The sequence below is a fragment of the Amblyomma mixtum genome, chromosome 10 (assembly GCF_055824585.1).
Source record: "Amblyomma mixtum isolate Tamu chromosome 10, ASM5582458v1, whole genome shotgun sequence".
NCBI lineage: Eukaryota > Metazoa > Arthropoda > Arachnida > Ixodida > Ixodidae > Amblyomma > Amblyomma mixtum.
Window position 1 is genome coordinate 65,535,231 of NC_143021.1, and position 27,380 is coordinate 65,562,610.

Here is a 27,380-nt window from a genome sequence, read left to right on the forward strand (position 1 = left end):
TTTGATGGCAGGAAGCAACCCGTATGACCAAACGAAAAGGTCCGTCACTTGTAAGGCTGAAATTGGGCGCAAACAATCCGTACGATGAGCGGCGCAGCGACGATCTGGCGTGCGCTGTTTCTTTCAGACGTTGACTCTTTCGCGAAGATCTCGCTCACTGCAGCGTCACACATCGATGAAGCTTGCACGATGAAGTAATCGCTGAACACAGCCGGACACGAAATGTGCCCAAGCCCATAGAACACGAAAAGAAGAACGCGCAATGCGATTCTCACACACGGCACCCACCAAAACATGCACCAAAAGTACAAAAGCGTTAAACAGCGGCTTCGTCTTCGACTCTAGGCAGCAAATAGCCAATCCAAAAAAACAGGCACACAACCTGAAGAGAGAAGGGAGAGAAGTTTTCCTTCCTCTATGCTTCGCGCCTTGCTTTTGTTCGGCCGGACACCACGCTTCCCCTCTTTCCCTTTTCTTCGCTGCCTCTCATTAGAGTTCCAAGGTCAAGCCCTCCACGTGCGGGGCGACAGCCTTCGGTCCTTGCAATGTGCTGGTTACTTTTATTCTTTTAAGCATGAAATGCTTTTAGCTCCCGTTGTCGGCAGTGTCGTGACGTCACGCCGAGACCGAGAGCCAACATCCGGGCACTGAATTCCACACATCCGACAGCTGAAACGAGAACATCCGAGCACCCTACAAGATTTAACAACACTCATACGTGATCTGTTAGGGGCTTTGTGAGAAGGCCGCTTAGAGCAAGAGGGGAGCTCCAGGGCAACAAGGGCTTTGGGCGGAAAAACTTATTCCGCGCCGTCCCCAAGGATGGCGCCGCGGTCCCACACTCACGCATGTAAAAGACCAGCCGCTGGGCCTTCAGCTCATGACGTTTCCCCCTTTGGCAGGCAGATGTATACACGCTCGCGGAGTATTCGAATGCGCTGCATATACATTCTTGTCAGGCCTGCGGCTCGTCGTGTTCGCGTACGCTTCTGCATCGTCCTGCATTTCAGTGCCGCCACCGTCACAGCTGCTTAAGCCGAGCAATGGAGCCTGATGAAAGGAGGAATAGCAAGCGTCTTGCGGAAAGCGATCGCTTTGCGAGTGATACGCCACAGCCGAAGACTGCTCGCCCCTGCCGACATCGCCATGATTATGCGGCCGTTCCCGAAATCAACAAGGCCGCCACGGTTCCCGGCTGCCTACCTAAGCCCGCACTATTCCAGGCGATCCCTTCGACGCAACAAGAAGAGTGTGGTGTGTTTAACACTTGACCCATTCAAGATTTTGTCTAGTACCATCTACAACCAATGTGTTATGCCCGTGAGCATTTCATGCTTACTCTACTCTCGGTTACGGGAGATGCAGAGGTTTTTCTCATTTTTGCACTCCTTCCTGCCCTGTACATATATTCCCATTAGAGGTGTCTGGTCACTCTTTTCAATCTTGTCTGTGTTACGATTTCACTGTAACTTTTTCTTCGTTATTACAACATTTTAGGCAGCGTGCATAACCATTTAAGCTTTGTACATGCATGGTCGACCAAAAAGAAAACAAAGTGGGCAGTCAGGTGATGGATGGCTAGGGAAAGCAAACGAAGAGCACAAATACAGCCCTTGATTGACCTCTATTCAGGACAGATGCACGCTGCTTTCCACAGCACCTTGGGGCGCTTCAGTTCCCGTATACACCTCACTGCCGAAGATCACACAGCGAGAAAATTCTGAAGGTTGCCGCTAGGTTTTATCGCTTGCTTGCTTTAAATCTATCTGCACGATGCGATAGTTCCGCTCCTGGAACGAAGAAAAAAATATATAGATGGCTTGAACGGTAGCCTGCTGCTGTACACTTGAAAAGATGATGCATATACCCACAATGGCGGCTGGCCAGACAGTGAAGAATTCAAAGCGTAATACTAAGAATGGGTTTCAAAGGAATAATAGAAAGAAAAACAGTAATCTACAAATTAACCAATCTACAGTAATCTACAACTGACTTGAACTGAACACGAATTCAAGCTCAAAAAAGACAACGCGATCTAGCCAGAGGACTATGAGTCACAATGCGCGCACTGTGGCATAGACTCGGAGCTATACCACATGGTTTGGGCCTCCCAAGACAACACGGAACTAGGTAGGATAGAAGAACCGACTGTTGAGCAGTGGGAGGAATTGCTGTCCAGCTTAGTCCAGAAAATTCATCTGGAGCTCACCGAAAGGGCAAGAGCAGCTGCAAGGTCCAATGGCCTCCCGGAGGCTGTGGGAGTTTTAATTGGGGAGATAAATGCGTTCTCCCCGGTTAACCGCGGCTGACCCAGTTCAAAGCCGCAGGGACCCCACCCCGTGTTCGCGTACGCTACCGCGCGCACGCCGACCACGGCGGGCTTTGCTCTGAGGGAACAATGGAACGACACACTGGCTGACACAAACCGGGATTTATTGCTAAAGCAAAAATAACGCCAGCTAGCAACGAAATACGCTGAGGAATCGAGGACGTCTGACTCACCAGCAGGGTTAAGAGCGAGCGCTCGCCCACGCTAGGGCAAGAGGGAAACTCCGAGGCCGGACAGGACGAGCTGGCGGGAGCAAGTTCCCTCCACGAGGCGCCCGCCGGGGAAGAGCGGAGCGCCGCGCGGCACGTTCGATCGCGGCCAAATCCCCAGCCGAAGAGGGCCGCCTCCCCCTCGCGTGCGCGCAGCAATCACGCCATCCGTGGCGCTCATGTCGCTTCGAAGCCGGCGCCCTCCCCTGTTCGGTAACGCAACTAACACGACTAAAGAGGGTGCATTAGGGGGAAGCAACACGGCTAAGAAGGGTGCACTGTGGGGAAGCCAACCACAGGGGACGAGGGGCCCACAACGCCGACCGCCAATTTTCGGTACAATTAAAAATGTTTGCATCATCATCATCTACAAATTCAAAACAGGAGATTCAAAAGAAACACGAGTGTGCAGGAAGAAAACGACGCTCTTGACACTCGGCGCGAGAACACATAATCACACGCGAAAAAGAAGAGAAATAACGGCAAACTATTGGTAAGTAAAATGGGTCTGCTTTTGTTTCAGATGGAGTCAGGCGAATGTAGCAAGCAAAACACATAAAATTAAAGCAGCGACTGCTGAGCATTTTTCTGGGACTGCCAGCAGCGTGTTTACTTAATGACTCCGTCATCTACACACGAACAGGACCCCACAATTTGAGATTAAGACAAACTTCTTTGCTTTCACTAACACCAACAATCGCGCGCGCTTTGCGCCTTGGGCCCACCCTTGGCACTTGCCGCGATAACCGCGAGACCCTGAGAAGCAAGACTGAATTCTATTTACGCCGCGTATTAATTCTCGATCCTCTCGATTTCATAGCCCGCGCGTTCATCCAGAGACAAAGGCGAGCTCGTCCCTCGACTCACATTCCTTCCGGACCTTGCATTCTGACCTGCTGCCTATCGCGGTAAATAAAGCGGTAACGGGAGAGTGACCGCCAGAAGTCGCCGTACAGACCAGCCCTCGGATGCGACTACTTGAGTCATGAGCGATGCTGTCCCGACCTCAGTGGCCCTTCTGCGAACCTCCGATGACGGGTTCTTCGCCGTGTTCAAGGAGGATCTCAGCGCCTGCAGCGAGTACTTCGACGCGCTCTTCAACGGGCCGCTGTCCCAGGCGAGTCGAGGTGACTTCCTCATCCCCGGGGTAAGCAAGGAGGCGCTGAAGGCCGTCGTGAATTACGCGAGCGGCGGCGACGCGGCGATCACGGCCGACAATGTCGAAGACCTCACCGTCGCCGCGGACCAGTTGCTCGTTCATGGCCTGCTCAGTGAGTGCTGTGCGTTCATCTCCCGAAACGTGGACGTGGAGAACTGCGTCATGGTCCTCGAGATGGCGCTCTTCTTTCACCTGGAACCATTACACAAACAGGTGCTCCGTTTCTTGCTGGACAATTTCGAGCGGGTGTACGTGGACAAAGGCGACTTCCGCAGGCTGAGCCTGCAGAACCTCGAGAGCTTGTTGGCGTCGGACGAGCTCAAGGTACAGAGGGAAGAGGTCGTCTGGGAAGCCACAGTGTTCTGGATCAAGGCGAGTCTTAAAGAGCGCAGATTGTGCTTAAATAGGCTGCTGCCGCACATCCGGCTCTGTCTTATGAAGGGGAGCTACTTGAGAAAGGTCGTCCTGCGGAACTCGCTCGTCTCCAACAACCCTCTCTGCAAGACGATCGTCAAGCGCTGTCACACGATTCAGCAGTCTGAACACGAGGCGCGCAATTTAAATCCGAGCCGCAGCTTATTCGTGCAACGAGTACCAGCTGATATCATGTTCGTCTACGGCGGGATTCACAGCGGATATAAGAGCAACACCTGGGAAGTATACGACCACAAGACCAACGAATGGAACACTGTGAAAACGGATTTCAGGCAGGATCTAGTCTTCGGCCTGCAGTGCGTCTCTGTGGGACACAGAATCTACGTCATGGGTGCCGACATCGCCAAGCTGAGCCCGTTCTGCTACTGTTTCGACGCGGTCTCCGTAAAGTGGTCGCCCATAACGCCCATGAAGCATCTGCGGGCGTTCTTTGGCATAGCCGTTCTCGATAACTGCGTTTACTGTATCGGTGGCTCGCCCAACGGGATCGTCGCGCTTGACACTGCCGAAGAATACGACACTGTCACGGACTCGTGGCGAACTGTAGGTCGCATCAACCACCCTCGGCTCGGCGCCAGCGCCACCTCTTGTGCGGGACGTGTCTACATAGTGGGCGGTTTGTCCACTGAAAACCTACTTCGGTCCGCAGAAGCATATGATCCCGTTACCAACAGGTGGACTTTTGTAGCTCCTATGAAGACCGAACGGCTCTTCCACAGCCTGGTGACGTACAGAGACAAAATCTACGTGGTGGGTGGCCTATCGTGCAAGGCGAACATCTGCGAGGTCTACGACCCAAAGAGTGGCAAGTGGTCCAAGGGCTCCAAGACCAAGACCTTTACGGACAAGGTCGTGGCGGTGGTCCTGGACGACAAGATCTACGCCATCGGCGAGGCAAACCAGAAGGACTACAAGCGCTGCCTCGAGTACTTCTCGGGCGACGACCGGAAGTGGCACGCGGTTCCGGGTTACGCGCCTCCGCGGTGGTTTTACTCGGCCTGTGTGCTAAGGAACTTGCCTAATGCCAAGTACTACATCAACAGACCTAATCACATGGGCTCAGAATTCGCTTGCGCTGTATTCTGAAAGCTCTCAGTTGCAAGAAATTCAATGATAAGTTAAAACGTTCTACACAGCGTTTACTTTTTTTTTAACGCAGTGGTGCATTTAACGCCTACATTTGCGGTTCTCGGCGTCATTCAAAGCAATGGAATTTTTTGCATGCGCCTCTCCGCCCATGTGGCACGGATTTTTCCGCGCTTTCGGCGCGCGCACAGCTCTTCTGTTATCGGAGACAACGACCGCGGCGAGACTTGTCTTGTCCGACCTTGCAGTAACCGTTTGAAACTTTTAGTGCAGCCAGATATTACGCAGTATAAATTACGCAGATGCTGCCGTAAATGTGTTGTGTATGCAATAGAATAGTTTTCAGAGTAGCTTTCAGCTTAATGTAACGAGCATCAATCGGAAGTTCTTCAGCTCTCATTTACTACTGCATACAGGAGCCACTGCGAAATAAATATCGATAAACTGCCTTTCCTGTACTTCTAAATCATTCATAGAACTGGCTAACAAAGCGATGTAAATGCTGCAGCATTATTGATTCCATGTCAGATGCAATAACATATTTAAACACTGATATTACCGCGTGATATTGCTGCGAGAAATTTCAACTTTCTTTCTTCGTTATGGGGCGACACGTTTCAGGACAATCCGAAGAAAACAAAAAACAGCTCTGTAAAGATAGTTTAGCTCAAGCAAAATGTATACAGCTATAGAAATATGGATTTAATAAAGCCGCACCGAGTGATCAGAAGTGTCAGGTAAACAAAGGGGATTCACGACATTTGAACATTTGAAGAGGATGGCGCAGAAGAGGGCTTCAAACGACAGCCGACCACTGCTGATGCAGCAGTTCTTACCTCTCATCGTTCCAGTTTTCGCGAAGTTCTCGAAATGTTTTCAAACTGAGTCAACTGAGCAGAAATTGAGCACTGCCAGCGCTATGTCAGCAAGCACCCGTTAAGACGATTCAACCGACGGGTGATTAGGGCGATTCCGCCTAATATACGCGCTTTCATTTTATTCAATATAGGCAGCTGGCACCGCTGAATTTATGCTTTTGTTAAAGATTGGTTCATCAGTACAATGTGTGCTTTAGCTCAGTTTTGTTTGTGCGTACAAGATAAAAGTCTGAATCATCCGAAGCAGCTTGCGATGATGAAGGGAAACCTGTCGGTTGATACGCCACAGATTCATTTATACTGTACCACCAGGTTTATTGCTGAATTCAATGCTTGCATAGCGTTACAATTCTAAAAAGAAATTGGAGGCAGTCAACTTCACTTCTGCCTATCAACACTACTTGACTGCATTAAAGCTGCTCGAAACAACCTAAAAGCTAAACGTTGCGTACACGTATACTGAGTTTAAGCTAATTTCTGTTCTTGTAGGCGTGCAGCACAATTTCATCCGCAAGACAGGTTCGTAATAGACTTAAATTGCGCTGCTCGCCTCGCTCCCTGTTTATCAATTTAAAGTGAGCTGAAATCGAACTGCTTCTATGTGAAACACTTGTACGCGCCAAAACAGGATCAGGAAATGCAGCTATCTCGAAAACTGATTACTGTGGGCTTCGCTATCTTGTGCCAGAGAAGGGATCTATAAATGTGTTTGGAAAGGAAACGTAGAAATGTCTTTTACGCTGCGTTGAGGAGTTTCCGAGCAGATGTACAAATGCTGATGATCTCATAGTAGATCAGCAAAAGTGAGACTCCGAAACCTGGCTCGTGTCTTAGCAAAAGTGCTCTAAACAAAAAAGCACCTATATATATATATAGAATGTTCAGTCCACGTTCACAATGCAGTTCAGCTGCAGAATTATTCCTTCCATAGTTTCTGACATTTTTGTTTTTCAGCGTTGTTAGTAATAGTGGCAAAGATGACGCAATTATCAGCGAGAAGGGCTCTTTTTTGTTGTTAAAATGGAGCAGAAATAAGACTGAAATTTGTTCGGCACTTGCGTTACATCGCATCTTCAGTTAACATAAAATTACTGCTTCAATAATCTCGCTCGTTCATCCGATTTTGATTTATTAAATTGTATGCATGTTAAAGGGACTCTGAGGAGAAATTGAAGTTGGCTTCTATCGACAGAATACCTGCTCGTGATTACAAAAACGCCACTCATACTGACAAAAAAGCTCTTGTAACGTAGAAAAGCGCGAGAACCAAAATACAGGTATCGCCGCCACAGGCCAAACTCACAAGTACAAGCGTGATGACGTCACAGTACAAAACAGTGCTGCTAGAACCAATGGTTCTAGCAACACTAGGGCACTAGAAGCCACAAATCACTGAGGCGCAGCCAATGCAGGCGCAAATCTTCTTGACGTCGCCAGATGGCGCCACGTACCCGGCAGCTACGCGCGCGCGCCTGCAGCATCGAGACCAATCAGCGCCTGCTCACCGCTGGTAGGCGGGTTCCCGGTATTACGCTAAAAGTAAGAAGGTACACGGTATGCTAAAGGTGTCTGTTTGCCAGAACTTCGTTGACTACTTCGAGAACGGGATCGATCCTAACGCTGGCAAAACGCCGGTGCAAACGTAAACGAAGCGACGTTAGCGACGGCCGCAATAGCCGATAGATGCCTTCAACGTGCGGCCGGCGGTAGCTTTCTTTTCGGCTGCTGCAAGGCCGCTCTGCTGGACGTCAGAAATCACGGAGTCGGCGTTACGTCATGTGCACGTCATGTTTCACGTGACTTAGTCCTGTGTCGTCATAAGAGAGTCCCAAGTTTGAATCAGAGCGGCGGGAAAAACTTTTTCAACTTCGAATCCAAATTTCTTCGAAATAAATTCATCTTTCGCTGCCGGCCAAGTGGCAACAAAGCCATGAAATGCCGAACTATCGGATTTTGGTTTGAAAAAACATTAATAGAGCTCTCCTCGCTGTCCCTTTAACCTGAACCCTTTACGTTATTCGTCTGGTATCGCTGATATTCCGGGTAAGACTCGAGCGACTGTAACGATGAACGCACTGTTAGGGGATTCTTGACGGGTGGAAGGTACGATTTGGCTCGTCTCTGATGAGTCTCATGAGACAGCGTAGTTCTGATTTCGTGTAACAGTATGTCGTTATATTTGCTCGGGAACATGTGCCACAACGAGGGGTTATTCGAAAAGCAGTGCACATTATTCGAAATTGCACGGAGGGAATTGGGCGCCCTGGTGTTTATTGTACGCCAATTAGAAAATGAAGAACAGCGCTAAATAATGGAGCTTAAGCTGGCTGTGAATCAAAACGGTTCCTTTTAAAGCTTTTATTACTGCTTTAATAAAAGGTTAACCATAAGCCAAAATTATAAGCGAAATAATTTTCATGCCTCTGGTGTGTTTGTTAGAGTGAAGCGCTAAAATGTTGATTTCGTTCAGAGCTGCGATTGGTCAGAGGAGTAACACAACACTGATCATGCCGTCTGTCTTTGCTGACTTACTCCTTTTTTAAAATGATATCCAATCATGAGTATGGAAGCACATGCATCGAATATTAGTGATTATTTTGATCGTTAGCAGCCAAGAGCATGTTTGCATGCGTGATGATTGTTGTGGCCGATCGCGGCCAATGCTCATTTTCCAGTAATGGTCTGCGCATCCGCCAAGCCTCCTCGTCCGCCATTATTGCCACCCATGTCAGATGGAAATGGGCAGAAAATTTCTGTACGTGTTCTTCCAAGAAAGAGCTTCTGGTCCCTTGAAGAAGCGAGGAGGCGCGGTCAGTTTCGCCAGCGCGGATGAAAAGGATCAATGCAGTGGGGAGCGTGTGTCCATAGATGACTCACGCCTACCTATTCTGGCTGGGCAAAGCCAGCCTAGCTCTATACTATTGTCCTAACAATAACCCCGCCACCCCGCTTTCGGGAGAGGGTCACCTTCGAGAGGGGAGGCGTTGAGGGCTGCATACTTTGCTGTACAACGTCTTCGAGCAGAGGGAACACAGCTGGTTTCAAGAGTGAAAAAGAGTGTAAGTTTTGTGAAAGAGACTAACGACCTCCACGTGGGTGTTAGCAGAGTACATCGTTAGTCCATGCGCCTTCAGATAGCATAAATCTTGAAGATGCACTCTTCTTAAACCTTTTTTTTTAGTGTACCATGAATTTTGTCAATCGGCAGAAGGCCCAGATAGACTCACAACCGATTCCCAGCAGAGTACCAGGGGTAAACTTCATCGTTCATATGAAGTTTATTAAAATACAGACGAATGCGGTCCTCCTCCTTCCTTATTGTTTTAGAAAATAGCCACACTTTACGGCGCTTATCACGAACAGCCTCGGAGTACTCGCGTGATATACTAAAATTGGTGTTGAATATTTGTAGCCAAGAATAACGATAGATTCGACTTCCTTCTAATTATACAATTTGGCATTAATGGGACGTTTCTTTCCAGCCGAAAGACGCCCTAGGCGATGAGCTCTGGCAAAGAAAAGGACAGTAATGCCAAGTTGCTCTGTCCAAAATTCTCTTATATCCCACTCTGAATCTTTCCAAGGCTCAGATAGACCGCAATCATCGATGCCGCAAAACAACACGTTCGACCACCTTGAGCAATTTTGCAGTTCCTCCACCTTGCCCTGAACTTTTATAGAGATATCAGCACTTGACACCAGTTGATTGGAGGGTAGTGTTTCAATTTTGCATCCCAGTTTATTAACTCTTTTAGTCAGCTGTTCCAGGTCATTGTTGAGGGTGACGTGGAGGTTCAAGATCTGATTTATACATTAAAGAATGCTTGTGTTCACCTCAATACGCTGAACGGCTAAAACTACAGCGTCAAGTTTCCCTTCTTGCACTGTAGTCATAGGGCCTACGTTTACGTCCAAGTCGCCGCCAAGAACCAAGGCACGACGCAGGAGCACGATGAACATACTTCTCGCATGATGTAAAAAATAGCGCACAGGCAACAGAAGGGACGGAAAGTAAACGACGCAGACAAGCGCTAAATCGCAACTGAGGTTTATTGCTGACGCGCGCAATATAAGGTAGTCACATAAAACAAAAACAACCACAAACAGTCCCTCCTCGAAAGACCAAGTCAGAGTGAAAAAATTGAAATTAAAGCATCAGGCGCCACTCATCGCTTTGGAAGATCAGTTAAAAAACCGTTATCAAAAAAAAGGAATTCAGTGCAACGCTGAGGCTAAAAAATCGATTTTACAGTCTGCCAAGTTAACAGAGGGCTCACTGATGCACGGATTCCGACATTTCCTGATATGGTATGCCTCCATTATCTCGCGTACACGCTGATCTCGATGTCTGAAAAGTATGACGGTACTAGAAAAAATCGGTTTGCAAATTTTCCCCTTCTGCTCTTCTTTTTTGCTACATTGCCGGCAATGCTCAGGAAGATTGCCATAATGATCTTTTAGGGAGTTACGGTGTTCACCAAGCCTAACGTTGAGGCATCGCCCCGTTTGTCCTACATAGACAGCTCCGCAGGACAACGGTAGTTTGTACACTACACCCAAGCTGCAGGGAACAAACGGGGCGCGGTGCCTAACGGTGCATCCGCGCTTTTTTCGCTTATCTCCAACACCTTCCTGCCTGTTCCGTATCTGAGAGCATAAACTGCTCAGCTTGCTTGGCCCGGAAAAAACCACCTGGACGCCGTAGCGGCTCCCTACCTTTTTAACCCATGTGCCATTCTATGTACGTAGGGCACCACGCCGACTTTATGCCGCTCCATTCCAACGTCTTGGGATTTTTGTGCCCTTTCAATCCAACGCACTAGTTTGCCGCACGTCATCGAGATGACATGCATGGCATACCCTGATTCCTTCCCAAGCAGCACATGACATCGGTCCAATGTAGGATCTGAGTTGGCAAACGACAGCCCTGTGAAGGCCCCGCGTTGCCTCTGTTCTCCCAGCCTTGGCTCAGCCATTTTTAGAAGATGGCAGTATTGGACCAGTTTCTCAGACGTTCTCCCAGCCTTGGCTCAGCAATTTTTAGAGGTTGGCAGTATTGGACCACTTTCTCGAATGTTTCCCCTGCATTGACTTTGCCATATTTAGAAGCTGGCCAATTCCTGCAATAGGCAACGCAACTTTGAAGTGCCGACTGCTATGGAGCATCATGCAGTTGCTATTGTGACTTCTTAGTTTTCTCAATTGCGGCGATAGGCGCGATATATATATATATATAGCTCGCACATTGTTAATTATTTATAAGCATATATAGTTCGGGGCGTAGATAATGATATCTTCGTAAAAACCCGCATAACCTCCTGTGAGATTTTTTAAATCTCAGTTTTTTAAACTAAAATATGCAAAGTTGCATGCATGCATGCGATTATTTCCCCCTTTAAGGTTGTGGTCTTCGTTCTGTGTAAATGTAAAAAGTCCAGTCGTGCAATGAAAGAATGCGAGTCGGAGAAACATACATGCAGCACCGATTTTCAGGCCTGAATTTCAAAAACTATAAATAGCATTTTATAAAAATAACTTCTCGACTCTAACGTTAAATACGCTGTACCTTGATGTGCTTGGGCGTCGCAGTTAATGCGGTATACCTGCAGAACAGCACCAAAACATATATGCATGGCGCAACGTGTCGAGTACTCCATTAAAGCAGGAATGGGTAAACAGTAACGTGCGTTTGCTCCATGATAGGACAGCGCTGACCATGCGCTTATATAAGAGATACATATAGCTTAAGAAAAAAACGTTACATCGTCTGCGGGAACTCGAATTGGAAGAATGCGAAGGCATTGCGCCTCCACGGTACTCGTTCTCTCCCTTTGCCTCGTATGCAGCCCATATCAGTTATATGTGTCAGTACATGTGCCTCATATGAACACATATAGGCTTCATACGAGTTCATATGTGCCTCGTTTGACTCATATGGGCACCATATGAGCCATATGTGTCGAAAAATGCGCCTCGTATCAGCACATATACTTCATACGAGTTCATGTGTGTCACAAATTAATGTGTCTCGTATGAACGCGTATAGGCTGCGTACGAGCTCATACGCGTCACAAATGTCACAGATGAACACATCTGCTGCATATATTGTAGTTCACGCGCTACGGAAAGGTGACTTGTATGGATTACATATGTGGCATACCTTAACTGACACGCGACACTCGTGCGTACACAAGAGCTCCGATATGCACCGTATCAGCTTACATCAATCTCGTGCGAAACACATAGCCGCTGATGAGTGCCTCTCATAGAGTGGGCCTTGCTGTTTGAAACACGCGGAAAAGAAGGGATGAACAAGCGATTAACAAGTGCCCAACCAACGCATAAAAAAAACTCTTGGCCTGTTTCAAATATTTTTCTCCTTGATTCTCTGCTTGTGCCCTCCTGTTGTAAACCGCGCCTATCCAAACAGTATGACGTTAGGCGTTTCCAATGTGCTTGGACAAACGTTCAGCCAGAAGGCAAATGTTGCCTTCTGGGCTTAGTTGAGCTAATAACGCCAGGTATTTTCATGCAAGAGCTCCGACTGTAGTTAACAATATGTGCGCAATGAGAGTACTACGATCAATGGTGCAGGCGCTGTGAAAATTAAAATACATACAAATATCAGATCTTTCAGTGCTTATCACAGAGCACATCAAGATCCACAATATCAGTGGAAGTGCAATCGGCTGTAGTTCAGCTCCTTATACCTTAAAAATAAACATTTGTCCTCGCACCTAACCGTCGAATTCTAAAGTAGTGGGAAGCATAGCATAAGTCTTGTCATCGAATTGTGAAGTAGTTTTTGCCATGCCAGCAGTGGTGTAGTGGGTGGTGTAGTGAGCTGTAGATCTCTAGGTCGGTGGTTCGAATCCGGAACGGCGCGTAGTTTTTTTTTTCGCGTCCGAATTTTTTTTTTTACTTTCTTTAGTTTACTAACTTCAATGGAAGCTATTTTATTGTTAATTGCCTTATAATTCCACCCCAGCCCTTTCCTTTCCTTTCCTAAAAATTGTAAACCAGACACATATGACACATATGTGTCATATGACACATACGAGATATTCCATAATCTCGTATGAACCAGACACATATGACACATATATACGAGATTTTTCGATAGGGACGTATTAATCGCTATCGGTTAATCGTCTTCATATTGATTACGGTCATAGATTTCAATCACGCGTCTTCAGCGCGCACTTCGCTTCTGCGTCGCGTGGTTGCTTCGGACGGTAGCAAGAGTTGGGGGGTGCGTACGTGGACTGATGTTTCGGAGTGCGATCGTTTCCTGCCGCCTTGATCCAAGCTTGAAGACGTAGATGCGACCGGCCGTTGTGAAATACCGAGATCTTGCAAGATCTCACGGTATTCTTTTTCAACGATACGGTACTTGCGTTGCTTTGCATTCATGGCGAAATGCAGAAGCTTTACGGTGAAAGACGAGGACCGCAACAGCCGCACAAAGGGACAGCAGACAGGCAGTACGACCAACACCTCCACACCACAAAAGAAAAACAAGCGCGAGCACTCGCGGCATGACTCGCGGGCAGGGTTGCCGTTGGGAACATTTTAAAAGGAGCCAAAACTTGAGCTGAAAGTAGTCAAAAGTAGCCATGCCATTCCATCTTAGCTGTCGCGTAAAATAAAGATGTTTTGCTCATTAATAAATTGAAGTGTAAAAAAATTGATAAAAATTAGTCTTGGCGGTGTTGTCAACACTAAGCTTCAAAGAAATTTTCCGAAACTAAACGTGTATTTATCCACCGCTTTACGCATAAACGTAGGCATCCGCTCTCGCTCCCACGTGCGTTCCAAGCGAATCCCAATCCATAGCTTGTGGTCATTTCGTTTGGACGTTTGGCAGCAAAGCGCGCGCTTGTGAATTTTTATTTCTTCAAGCTTTTTGAAGTTTGGTGGCGGCACGCGTGAGTCACCGAGGGGAACCAGGAGGCACTGCTTGCGTAAGTATACATTCTGTCCTTTTTTCCCTTTCATGTTAGTTGTCAGCTAATATTTACTTGTGAACTTGTCAAGAGTGAGGACAATGAGCACGCCTCGTGTGTCGCCCCTTTATCTAACTTGTCTGTAGGCATCTGTCAGCAGTTGTCTTTTGATTAACTCAGCGGCGCATTGCAAGGTGTAACTGCGTGTAAGGGTTGGGGTAATATGAAGTAACACACACGCACACGAAGGGAAGCGCTTCTAAATGTCGTGTGTGTTTGTGTGTTCCTTCATCAGGGTGAACGCACTATCCCGGCAAATCTTGTTGGCGCATTGCTTCTGAGAGGGTTTGTTTCTCACGGCACATCGTACATTTATGTACGTGTATAGATATTATGATCATGATCGCAATGACAGTCGTCACGTGGTTACGGCGCTCGGCTGCTGACTCGAAATACGCGGGTTCGATCCCGGCTGCGGCGGTCGAATTTCGATGGAGGCGAAATTCTAGAGGCCCGTGTACTGTGCGCGATATCGGTGCACTCTAAAGAACCCCAGGTGGTCGAAATTTCCGGAGCCGTTCTCTGCGGCGCCCCCCATGACCAACCAGTTGCCACGTGCGATGCAGTTGAGTGTTTTTCATCGCCAATTTTTGCTTTTGTGAGGCTAATCGCTTGGTTCAGGAATGCATGTCAGACGTCATAGAGTCGCAGCCTGCATGCCTTGTGCTTGATTGACAAATGCTTCCATGGCAGTGTTGACATTGTTGCGTTGCGAGTCTCCGTGCGATGAGAGAAATGTGACAAGAACAGGATGAATGAACACAATTCTTCTGTACTGCCAGAAGTAATGCTGCTCCTGCCAGTGATCGGTTACAGAAAAAAAATTGAGAGTACTTTTTATTTATGTGTGTCCCTTCCCGCTACTCAGAGCCTTGTATTACAAAGTCTAGATCAGTGTGACTCTACATATAGCGAGTGCTAGTTTCGAGCTCGCTAATTGAACGCGCTTGTTTTCTCTCTTCCTCATTTGGTCAATCTTGCGTTTTACTGGTTTCTTTTTTCATCACTATGCTCCTGGTAGACTGCACTCAGTTTGATGTTCAATGCAGTGAAGTTGCACGCCACTATTGCTGGCTGTTATTTGGTTCACATGACAGCAGGCACAGAAATATTGTTTAAATAAGTCCCAAATTGCAGGCGCCCGTGACACTTGTAACTCTCAACTCATGAAAGTTCAGAAGTGCGTTGTGAAGTAGAACGAGATGGTTGTAAGAGTACCTGTCAGTTGTCATGGTAGTGTGAAGTTTTCGGCACCCAAATAGGCAAGTGCCAGTAGAGTATGGCACAGACAGTGTGTGGTAAAAATCCTTGTTTCCCCATTAATCTTTTGTCGTGTTTCCTCTGTGCAGCATGTCAAAACCATTCGCTGTGGTGAAGTTTCCTCTTGAGGACGACTGCCTAGCAGTCATCCCTGTCGGATGGCTCACAGAGACCCTCCCGCGTTTTGTTCATAGATTTAAACGTTCTACCTATCTCAGCCCTTTATTTTTACAACCTTGGTATCCTATTCTTTAAGATTCTTCATCATTATCTCCCGCTAAGCATATTTTCTCCCGGCACGATCGTGAGCAACACCGTCACTCGTTTTGCGCTGCGTAATAACTTTTTACTACCTAAGGTCAGAACTAACTACGGGAAACAATGCCTTCATTTTCATCCGTATCATTTTGGAATTCTTTGAACATAGACATCAAACAAACTAATACGCTTTCTTTATTCAAGGTCAAACTAAAGCTTTTCCTTCTTAATTTGTGATTTTTTTGTTATGTTATTGATTCTATGTATCGCGGCATCTGTGAGTGTTTTATTTTACATTATCGTGCATTACATTGTTTGTATTTAAATATTTCAGTAACTAATATTACACTATGTGCCTATATTTATTCTGTTTCGTCGCTAATTAATGTGTTGTGTATTTTATATTATGTTGCTTATTGAAATTTATTTTCATGGGAGGTCCCGCCCGCGGTCTTGTACCATGGGACCTCTCGCTGTATAGAATTGTAAATTTTATTGTATTACTCAATAAACTTTCAACTTTCAACTTTCAAGAGTGCTACTGGCCTGTGGCCAGGAGCTCGGAGGTGACGCGGCTCGCAAAAGCTGAGGCCGAGCCAGCTCTCAGAGGGGAGTGGATGCGTTGCCCAGTGGTCGTCGTTACCACTTGCCATAAGTAGTCTTATTGCAGACATATTGATGGTAGCTTCATCAGCGATTGTAAAGGCCTTTTGCTAGATTCTGTTAGTCTGCACCTCTGTATGGCTAAATTACGACTAAGAAGTTATGTTGATAGCCACCGCTTAGCCAGCTGTCAAAAAGAGGAGCAGAATGAACTGTTAGCTATTGCACTTGTAAGCTGATGAACTACTTCTGAAACTCATTAGTGCCTTGTTTTTGAAGACCTGTAGTTCCCAGAATTAGTGCTGCACTCAGTATGCTTAATAATATTTAGTACAGAAAGGTTTAGTATGGTAATTTTTTTTTGCATTATGAAACATTTTTTGGCACACAAAAAGCACAGACAAGGAAAGAGCACACAATACAAATGCCAGACATCAATTGATGCTTTGCGTTGTGTGCTCTTTCCTCATCCATGTTTGTTGTGCACTGAGACAGTGTTTCATAATGCAAATTCAGAACCAACTCATCCAGCTGTTTACATTTAGTTCAGTTTGAATTGTTAGCCTGTCGCAGTGGCTGAGTGGTCCATGCTGCTGAGCCGAGGGCCCAGGTTACATCCTGTCTGTGGTGAAATGGAGCAGTGCAGAATGCGCTTGTGCTCTGTAATATCAGTGCATGTTAAACAACCCCATGTGGTCTAAATTAATCTGGAGTCTTCCGCTACGTCATTCTTCATAGGTTAAAGCTGTTAAATCCTAGAAACCAGAATCACACTTTTAATTGTAAATAAAACAATGCCTCTGCCACATGAGTGTTTCACAGGCTTTCAAACTGATAGTCTGTTGGCCTGAGTGTTGCTATACAGGCAGCTGAACGGGCATCAAGTCAGCAAAGCAGCCCTCGGACATATTTTGTAGTGACAATTCTGTTAAATATGGATACGTGTTTAATTATGAGGAATTATGTGAGTTAGTTTTTGGAACCCATAGTTTGTACGAGATTTTGGTGCATGGTTTGAGGGTGCCTAAGACTGTATGCTGTTTGGGCAATTAAATATGTGCTCTCGAAAGTCTGCCAGTTTCCTTTCATAAGGTTTCTGATATAAACAGCAAGCTTCTTGTGGTAAGCGGCCGTGATGGTTAGCAGTCTATGGTTGAGGAAGGAAGGACCCGTGCTCTCACTGTAATGTAAGTTATCAATCGCTCGTACAGCTCTTTTTTGTAAAGTAAGTACTTTCACAAAATTGGTTGAGGTAGTCGTTCCCCAGATCAACAAACAATATTGTATATGCGAAAAGACTAGAGAGAAATAAATTTGTAGTTTGAATTTTCGAGGCAGTATTGTGCGAAATTTATTTAGGATACCAACAGAGCGACATATTTTAGTGCAAACGTAGTTTACACGATCTGTCCAGAGTAAATGTTCTTCAAAAATGACTCCAAGGAACATTGTAGAGCTGACATGAGTTATAGGAGCTTGCTCGAAGTGAATTTGGAAGTTGTTCAGAACTTCCTTATTTTTGGCTCTAAACAGTATGTACTTTGTTTTCCTGACATTAAGTTCTAACCTATTTGATTTTAACCAAACAGACAATTGGGATAACGAACTATTGGAGGCTGCTTGCAAAATATTACTATCTTGCCCTGAAAAAAATACGTTAGTATCGTCTGCATAGATTATAATGTCTGCTGGATGAAGGTTGACGATATCATTAATATATAATAAGAACAACGTTGGTCCTAGAACGGAGCCCTGTGGCACACCAGACACAATCTGACCGATCCCAGATGAAATACCGTTAATGATAGTTGTTTGAGATCGGTTGTCAAGGTAGCTAGCAAATAAGGTTAAAGGAACGCCGCGTATTCCATAACACTGCATTTTTTCAAGCAATATCTTATGGTTAACCGAGTCAAACGCTTTCCTCATATCAAGGAATATGCCAACTGTTAGCAGTTTATTTTCTATGTTTTCAATTAGCTTTTCTTTGATTTCCAGTAAGGCGGCCTCAGTTGTTTTGTTTTTTTGAAATCCGTACGGTTGCTTGGAGATGACATGGTTTTTGTCGAGATATTGAGAATGTTTGCAGGATCCTACAAGAGCGCCGAAAAAAAGGTGCGGCGCTACGAGTTCACTTCAGCCCTAGAAAGCTCGGCAGTTTCTGGTAATTGAAATTCTCATATTTCTTTATTGATGAGAAATTATTTTGCATACTCAACAAGACGTTCATGTGCAATTCTTTTTTAGGAAATGAGGGCCACAACGATGTTGTACAGCTGCCGTCACCACGTAAGACATGAATTCTCATTTGTTAAGCCGCCGCGGTGGCTCAGTGGTTACGGCGCTCGGCTGCTGACCCGAAAGACGCGGGTTCGATCCCGGCCAAGGCGGTCGAATTTTGATGGAGGCGAAATTCTAGAGGCCCGTGTGCTGTGCGATGTCAGTGCACGTTGAAGAACCCCAGGTGGTCGAAATTTCCGGAGCCCTTCACTACGGCGTCCCTCATAGCCTGAGTCGCCTTTGGATGTTAACCGCCTTAAAACTAAAACACCATTTCTCATTTCTATTTAATGTAAGGCCGACATTGTGTTAGTTTTGATTGGGGATTTATGGTAATATGCTTGCAAAATCTGGGAAAAAAACTCCACCGTAGCTAATTGCACTTGCAGAGAAATGGAACGTGCTCAGACTTGGCATCAGCTTTTTACATTTGCCCTGCTCTCAGATCAGCAGTGATTCTGCCAGTAACCATTTCGTGGCAAACTCTCTTACCCACGTTAACAGTAGTGCGAACAGGTTTCTATTCACATGACATATATTCCGCTCTCTGTTTTTGGTTTCGCCATGACAGTTTCTTTTGTGTCCTTAAATGTACCGTATTTTCCAGTGTATAAGACGCACCCGCCATATATGCAGGCTGTAATTGAAAAAGTTGCTATATAAGACGCACCCTTATATAAGACGCACCCCAGTTTTCCCAGTTGGGCTAGTGAGGATCAATTAAACACGCTTGCGCGACCATCACGAAATTCACCGTACTTGTGAGAAATTCTTAAGCAACGCTAAGTGGTCGAAAAAGGCAACACTCACGCCATTCCTGCCCACGTTTTGGAAAAAAAGAAAGAAAAACGAAAAACTCTCCCACATGTCCATAAGAACATTTTATTTCTACTTAGAACCTTGGAAGTCTTCACCTTCGGATGCGTTATCAAAAAGTTCGCCCATTTCTGGTGGCAACGCGACTGAAATATTCTCTTCGCACTACGTACATGGAGCAAACAAAGTGGCAAAGGGTGGCTGAAAAAAGAACGCCGGCTTGTCCTGGCTTGTCTTGACAATGGCGAGAAGCGTGATTGTCGTCATCTTTTGGCATTTCACATTACTTTTGCTTGGGGCCTCCGAAACGGTGGTGTGTTTGTGATCCCGGAAGTCGTCATCCCCGTCGTTTCATGATAAAATTCACCTAAAAAAAGTTGCGCAAGGTGGTCCCCGTATTGAAGTATTAACCGTGTTACAACCGCTTCATTGCTAGTGATATTTTTTCGGTAAAAAAGGCTTGAACATGAACCTGAGTAATTTCTGAACTCTCTAAAAAAACGAAAAATTCGCATATAAGACGCACCCTTGTATAGGGCGCACCAGCAAGATTTTTGAAAAAAAGCCGCGTCTTATACACCGGAAAATACGGTACCAATGCACCATGCTGGTGCATGAGAAATGTAATTATTGAAGTACTATAGACACATATTTAAAGAATTGAAAACTGATTTTTCAGGAAAGAAAGTGGTGCAGTAATTCTCTCGCATTTCGGTGGACATTCATAAGAGAAGGGATAAAGGAGGGAGTGTGAGAAGAAAGGAAGAAAGAGGTGCCGTAGCGCCCTGGGATAATTTCAGCCGACTGGGGATCTTTAACGTGCACTGACATCGCACAGCACACGGGCACCTCTTGCGTTTCGCCTCCATCGAAACGCGCCGCCGCAGTCGGATCACAACGTTCTTTTATGTGTCATAGGTATCTGCATGATGTGACATTGTTTGTCACGTCAACTACTTGTCATGGAGGTGTCGGTTTTGATGGGTTTTGAATTATGAAGTCTTTGTACAGCCTGTGATTGAAACCAAATTAAAATACCTTTTCGGCCAAAGGAAGTGTTACTATTGCCTGGGGGGATCTCTATATAACCAGGAATTTGTTTCTGAACTTCGTAATTTTGTGTCTATTGTGTTTTAAAAAGATCACCTGTATGCAAAATAGCCTGGCCATGCAACTGTTCTGTCCCTTCTCCAAAAATATCCTGAAGTAGCATTTCTGCATTCAATTAGGATAGAAATGTGACATTGTGGTTGTACACAGTAGTGTGTTCTGTACTTCCTGGATTGCCATCAATGACGCATGTTCATCTCCAGCCCCACTGAATCACGCTGGGGAGAGCGTGAACGAAAACAGTGCGCCACCCAGCAAGCTGGAGGGGTCGACAGCTGGGACTGTTGATGGTGAGATTTTCACTTTGTTTACTTTTGTGCAAAAAGAGAAATGCAAGCCAAACATGGGGACACAGTGAGAGGACAGAACAAATGCTGCTTGTCCCGTCTTTTCACTGTGTTCCTTTCTTTTAATTACACTCCTATTTTGTCTAGTATCAAGTGACACAACAAAATATAGAAGCTAGATCTGCTTTGCCTTAAAGGGCCACTGCCCAGAGTCCGGACATTTTTGAAAAACAAGCCCACTGCATAGATGAGGCATCGAAGATAACCTCTGCAAAATACTAGAGCCATGCGCGCCCCGAAAAGCTGCGAAAATTCAAATCAAAGCCCGTTCGTTCTTTCCTTCCTTCAAAAACGGGCCCGGCCCACTACTCTGCACCCCGCTGACGTCAAGGGGGGCTACTTTCGCTAAAGGCACTCCATTGGTGCATCGTTCTGACTGACGGGAGAAGGTTGGGCGTAGCCTTGGCGTCGCGTCGTCTGCACAAGGCTTTCCGCAGCGCCTTCTGTTCTGGCTCATGCCTACAAACCCGCATGAAGGAACAAAAAAAAAACTGCGGAGGGAGCGTGCGGCGACAGCCTTGAACCCTAGCCATAAAAAGTAAAAAAATAGTAAAACTGAGGGAGTTGGTTCGCCCCCCCCTCCCCCCCCCCCGCCGTGATCACGTCACGAGACACTCTGCGTGCGCGCTCCCTTCTCAGTTTCTTTTCTTCTATGCGAGCCCCCCAAAACAAGGTTTTAATTAGTAGTGCAGCAGAGCCTTTTCCTCGCTCGCCCACTTGACCGCTCCGCACACACACCGCTTATCTTTCGTGCATCTTTCGTATGCCTTGACTCCATTGAATGACATATGCTTTGGAGCGGAGAAAAGACACAAACACACAGAACATAAACACGCATGGAGAAAAGCAAACGGGCGGTTGCCGGGTCCGCGCTTCGCCGTGTGTTTCGAACACAACCGACTTCCGCCCCTCCGCTCGTGAAACGGTGGGGAAGCCTAAAAGAAAATGAAAAGGTGGCTCGTTAACTGGGAATGACACACAGATGTATGAAAGGATGCGCTCGCTAACAAGTCTAGGTGGTCGAGCCGATCGCGCCTCTCGATCGTTCAGTGTGCGGAGAAAATGCAAAAACCAAGAAAAGAATTCTGTTGAAGGCGGGGCCATGACGTCGCCCTGTGACGCACTCCACAGACACCACGCCTCCGGCTTACACCGGAGAAGGAAGGGGTGATTTTGCCTTGCCGAGCCTACTCGACGAGGAGCGGGAGAGAAGAATTTCGAGGAGGGAATGGAAGGAGAGGAGGCTCGCTCAAAGAGAGGTAGAGAGTGTCTGCTGCGCTGGGGTGGGCACGGGCCCTTTAAAGAAAAACAGAGCAAATTTTAAATTTCTCACTGTACCTGCTGCTGCCGAGCAGCAGTCAACAGGCCCAGAAAGACCTAGAGAATATATTTATTCTGGAAGATATTTGCACGGAGTTCTCCTCAGTGGCTCTTGAAACGGTGCTAGGAGCACATTTCTAGTTTCAAACTATGTGCTTTGAAAGGGGTCACTCTGAAAATCATCACATGTATTTCTCAAAAACGATTGTATTGAACTGAAGTGGTACTGGAATTTACAACCTAGTACTTCCATTGCTTTCTCCTCTTGTGATTCATAGTGGAGTGGTTGTTGTGTGCCCTTCCCAAGAGCTGTATGTTGTGCTTTTGTTGGGTTCTTTTGGATCCTGGCATTTCTGTTGCCTCTCTCGGCCTACATCACCACCAGGAAGCCACTCCTACGAATTGCACTCTACACAGTAATCCCATGTTCTGTGCATTTGTTTCCTTACCAGCATAATTTGGTCGCTTGGTCGCGGTTGGTCAGCAAGGCCCATATTGTAATTTTTCATTGTCTTTCAAAGTATTTTAAAAGTTTACTGGTTGGAAGTCAATGCAGTGCCTTGGATGCAGCGAAATGTGCTGAAAAAAAATTAATTGCGCTATCACAAAGCTCCCATAAAGGGTGCTGATGGAGATAAGCAGCCAATAATAGTGGCATGCTCTGAAGGAGGACCTCTTGCTTAGGAAAGAACTGAACAGCCTAACTGCCTTGTGGAGCACATCAGCTGGCTCCTAGTCTTGTCTTGCCTGCAGCAAAATGGATGCGTGGTAAGAGATAAATGTGACCTTGTTTTATGTCTCAACGGTTTGGCACCTCCTGTGCCTAGCAAGAAACATTTGGTACACCTTTTTGTTGCATTTCGCCTGTCAGCTAAGGGCTATAATTCCATAAGGGCTATCGTTGTTGCAGTTTTAATGCATTGATCCCTGCCGACACTTGCAGTTAGAACAGATGTCTACCTCCAGCATTTTGGCCAATGTGGGTTTTGCCGTGAGCAATACTTTCCAAATGGTGCAATGCTATATTAAGGGCACAGGCCTGCTCTGCTTTCTCGCTTCTATTAGCACATGCTTCTCATGACACTGGAAGAATCCATTTGCGACTAACTGCTGCCATCTCTGCCATGGTGCAATAGCAGTGGAAATGCCCGTGAAGCAATGTAAAAATTGGCGAAGCTCATAGACTGAGAAGTCCTTTACACAACAAGGCTGCAGGTTCTGTGTTAGCTATCACACATAGAGCAGCTCCATTTCACCTAGGTGTTTGTCAGTGCATGGTGACATTTATGGCATTTAAATTAGGCTAGCAAGGAATAGAACATGAATTAGAAGTGTCCTGGAGGATAAAAACTGGTGGAAGTTTAGGAGCATAGTACAGAGTTTGTTGCTGCCTACTGTTAGCCTCATACTGTTCTTTATTGTACCTCAGTGCGCAAATGATATTATTGCGCCCAGGTTAACCCTGCTCTCACTGAAATTGTTGATTGCTTCAGTTTCAGCTACCCTGCTGAAGCTGATGTGCCTGGTGCTGGAGGTCTGACAGCAGCAGCGCGACTTAATGCAGCGGTTACAAAGGCTGGAGGATCACGTGCTGCTGCGGTCGGACCGGCAGCTGGAGCAGAGGACTCGGCCAGTGTCCCCCTCGCCACCGCCTCCCACCCTTGCACTGCCCGCATTCTCCCCCGAGGAGTTGGACACTGTGGAAGCTGCCGTCCAGGACGACAGCGTGGCTGCTGGACTGGTGATTTAATGTTTCTGATAATTCGTGTCTGGAAAAAATGAATGCCTGCTAACGAATTGCATGCATAATGTAATTCCGAGGTTTGTGAAGAAATCTTGAGCTCCAAGAGTATTTGCATGCCGTGCTCTGTGAATAACATGCATAACATGCTCTTCATAGATATAATTCCTACTGTTGTGCTGTAGTGTGCTGTCACAGTGTGTTTTGTTAATGTAAATGTCTTGTTCATGAAAGTTGCTTGCTGATATACACACTGGCTGTTTCAGTGAACATTTTCAGGAATTCCTAAGAATAGGGAGTTCAAAATAGAAGAAATATTTGCAGGTACACACGCACAGTTATGCAGTAAATTATGTCCACCACTGCTGAGAGATCGTTCCTCCAAAAAAAAATTGTTTTCCCATATCGAACTTGCACTTTAGGAATTTTTGAGAGTGTTCACTGGAACGCCCTGTCGATTCCTTGTGTGGTGAGATTTATTGTTGGAAGCAAAAGTGGTACGCAATGCCCAGCCGGTAGCAGAGCTTGCAAAAACTGCATCACGTGTCGGGACAGCTGTTAGGGGACTCTCTTTATCTGCTCTTTGGCTCCTATCAATTTGTTGGGCTCAGTAGCAGTGCTGAACATGTGGCGCTCGCAATATTGCTTACGGCAAGTGCCAGTTGTCACATCATGTTTCAGCCACGCAATGCAAAGAAAATGCCACCTGCGAGACTGCTGTCGCATCAGAGCGTTTAGGCGAGAAGGAGCGCTAAACAGCAAACCAAGCTACTGATGCTGGTTCTGTGCGAAGCATTGCACCTGTCACACCTTGTAGTAGCTTGGTATTTGGCGGTGCAGTCACAGGCTTTTTTGGGGCAGTTGCTCTCAGATGGTGTCACTCAATGTCATTCGATGTAGTTTTCCAGAGCTCTGCCGGTGGCCGGTCGTTGCATAACAGACTTGGTTCCAACAAATTTTTTTTCTCAGTCAAATATTTCTGTGATTACATTATTGTTTTTACATCGATCAACAGCAAAAAAAATCCCCTATGCTTTTGTTGCCTGTGGCTGCCTTTCTTCGTATGTGTCTCATAACGAGCCCCTCATTTTCCTTACATTTGTCATTTATTGTTGTGCTGTTTTAATTTAGTTCAGCAGTGGACTTTGTAGCTAACATTAAGGATGTTGTAAGGTCTGTTTTACAGGAAGCTGTGCTTTCGGTTAATATACTGTTGCATGAACTGCTGTGAACACAGCTGGAAGTTGGTCCTCTCTCAGCGCGTCTTTAATTTCGGCTAGGTTTCCCAAATAATGGGGCAGCTTTAACCCACCTCTTCCCTGTCTTTTGCTCACATTATGCACATTTCATTACTTAATCTGCTGCCAAAAACAAGCAACATCGTTTAATTAAATGTGGTTGCTAAGCACGCAGCTTTACTCAGGTGCTTGGGGATTTAAATAAGCGCCCTTTGTATAGCATTAATTAGACTGCTCAATTTCAGGGTAGTGAGCCCCGCCATGGTGGCTCAGTGGTTAGGGCACTCGACTGCTGAACCCAAAGACTCAGGTTCAAACCCAGCCGTGATGGCCAGTTTTCCATGGAGGCGAAAAGCAAGGCGCCCGTGTGCAGTGTGATGTCAGTGGCGCATGTTAAAGACCCCACGTGGTCGAAACTTCCGGAGCCCTCCACTATGGTGTCCCTCATCATAGCCTGAGTAACGGCTGTGCAGAGAAAACACATCCAGCACATAGATATCTGCAAAAAGCATTATAGTTATAATATAATAATGTCCAAGATGCAAACAAAACATAATGGGTAGGAGTTGGCCACCTTTGCTTAATCGCTAAAGTTTCCCTGCTCTTAGTAAACTGGGAAAAAAAAGAATGTCCATATTGGTGGTGGTGCTTTCTGCTGGTAGCAACTAGTCAAGCTATTGTATCATACAGAAATTATGCATTATGATTGTAGGTACTCTCATGGGCTGTTGACAGGTAGTCACACAATTGTCTTAGCTATTCGATTCTGCTAAACTAAATGAAATTATAATTGATGTTTGTGCCTAATAGCTTGTGCACCTGTGGTGTTTCTTTTCAGCGAAAGCAGATGGTCCGCCTGGGGGGCAAGGGCCTGAGGGAGGTTGGCTCCAACATAATGACCGCCGTCATGGGGGTGGCTGTACAGAGGATGTACAGCCTCCATGGCCGCAAGGGCAAGTGGTCATTTATTGCCCTGAAGTTATGCAAGGTGGCAACAGGTATGTTGTTGCAGTAGCTTTTAACTGAATTTTAAAAGATGAGTGGAAGAACATGCACCAGGTTCTGCTGCGCTTTGTTTTCTTTTCTTCTTTTCAGTTGATACTTTACCAGTTTTCTTTTTCATTACAGGTGAATATTTTGTTACTGTTTTTATGGGGGTAGTCATCTGCAGTTTTCTTCCATGTGCATCTGAAGATATATGAGTCAGCAGATGCCTTTCAAAGAAAGCCCTCCCATCAGTCACATCCATCTCTTGTCATGGATCGTAGTCGTGCCTTGTATCTGCCAGCCATTTGTGCTCCCATATGTTAGTAGTGCAAAGTGGTCGACCGTGATGTCGCAGCAGCTTTATACAGTTGGTTAGAAGAGCTTTCAGGTGGATTTTCTCCTCAAGTTGTATTTGGATACTGTAGTCCTTTCATTTTGGCACGCACTTTGAGTTAACATGTACTTGTGGCCTTTTCTGTTTTCTCTGTTGCTGAAATAATCTTGATTTCTGTTAACGAGCAAACTTTTTCTGCTGGCCTAAAATGAACGCTTATCTTATGCAGATGCCATCTGTGAGAAGACGGGGGCGGATGTGGTGGAAGCGCAGGGGTTTATTAGGAAGTGGTTGCCAGGTTCGGTGGACCGTGGCGGCGGACGCAAAAGGCGTTTTGCCGAAGCGTTTCTGCCAAGTACCGCTGCCGGCCTGGCAACCACTGCGAGCCCCTGTGCTTCAGCCCCCAGCACAGTGCCCTCCCTTCCCCAAGCGGCCCCCACCTCCCAGAAATCCTCCTCCCGCGCGGCCCTGGCTCCTTCCCAAGGTCCCGCCTCCTGCGCGGCCCTCGCTGCCTCGCAGGACTCGCGCAACCGCGCGTCCCCAGCCACGGTGCCTAATTATTTAATAAATTGTTTCTCAGTTGGATTCTTTCGTTGCCTCATTTTGTTGTGCATGTGTATAGAAGAGACGATTGCAGCTTTGCAATGCCAAAACCCATGGCTTTCCCAATGCGAACATTAACTGGAATGTGAATATTCGCTGAACTGGAAATGCAATGGCATAAACTTCGGGCAAGCGTTAGCAGAAAGGCTGAACAGTGGCCTAATTGTGGTATGTCAAGCCGGTGTTGGTAGAGCGGCTGAAAGTGGGTACAATAGCGGCATGAATGTCGGTTCAGTGTTGGTAGAGCGGCTGAACAGTGGTCTGATAGTGGCATGAATGTCGGTTCAGTGTTGGTAGAGTGGCTGAAAGTGGGTACAATAGCGGCGTGAATGTCGGTTCAGTGTTGGTAGAGCGGCTGAACAGTGGTCTGAGAGTGGCATG

At 46.4% G+C, this 27,380-nt stretch overlaps 3 protein-coding genes across 4 annotated transcripts; all 3 read left to right on the forward strand.

Moving 5' to 3' along the window:
• Positions 1–3,523: 3,523 nt before the first annotated feature.
• On the forward strand, positions 3,524–5,218 carry LOC149325984 (kelch-like protein 10). The gene has a single exon (XM_089564443.1). The coding sequence runs from the start codon at positions 3,524–3,526 to the stop codon at positions 5,216–5,218; it is 1,695 nt and encodes a 564-aa protein (XP_089420569.1).
• A 12,693-nt stretch (positions 5,219–17,911) lies between these two features.
• LOC149325985 (uncharacterized) lies at positions 17,912–23,831 on the forward strand. 2 transcript variants are annotated; one of them, XM_089562682.1, is made up of 4 exons: positions 17,912–18,387; positions 18,471–18,512; positions 20,633–20,719; positions 23,590–23,831. In XM_089562682.1, the coding sequence occupies exons 1-4, from the start codon at positions 18,279–18,281 to the stop codon at positions 23,634–23,636; spliced, it is 285 nt and encodes a 94-aa protein (XP_089418808.1). In that variant the 5' UTR covers positions 17,912–18,278; the 3' UTR covers positions 23,637–23,831. The 2 variants fall into 2 exon arrangements, with proteins under 2 accessions (XP_089418808.1, XP_089418807.1); XM_089562681.1 differs by lacking the exon at positions 23,590–23,831 and having other exon boundaries at positions 20,633–20,906.
• Positions 23,832–25,922: 2,091 nt separating this feature from the next.
• Positions 25,923–27,077, forward strand: LOC149325986 (uncharacterized). The gene is made up of 2 exons (XM_089564444.1): positions 25,923–26,073; positions 26,626–27,077. Exons 1-2 carry the CDS (start codon positions 25,923–25,925, stop codon positions 27,075–27,077), a joined length of 603 nt encoding a protein of 200 aa, XP_089420570.1.
• The last annotated feature ends 303 nt before the right edge of the window (positions 27,078–27,380 follow it).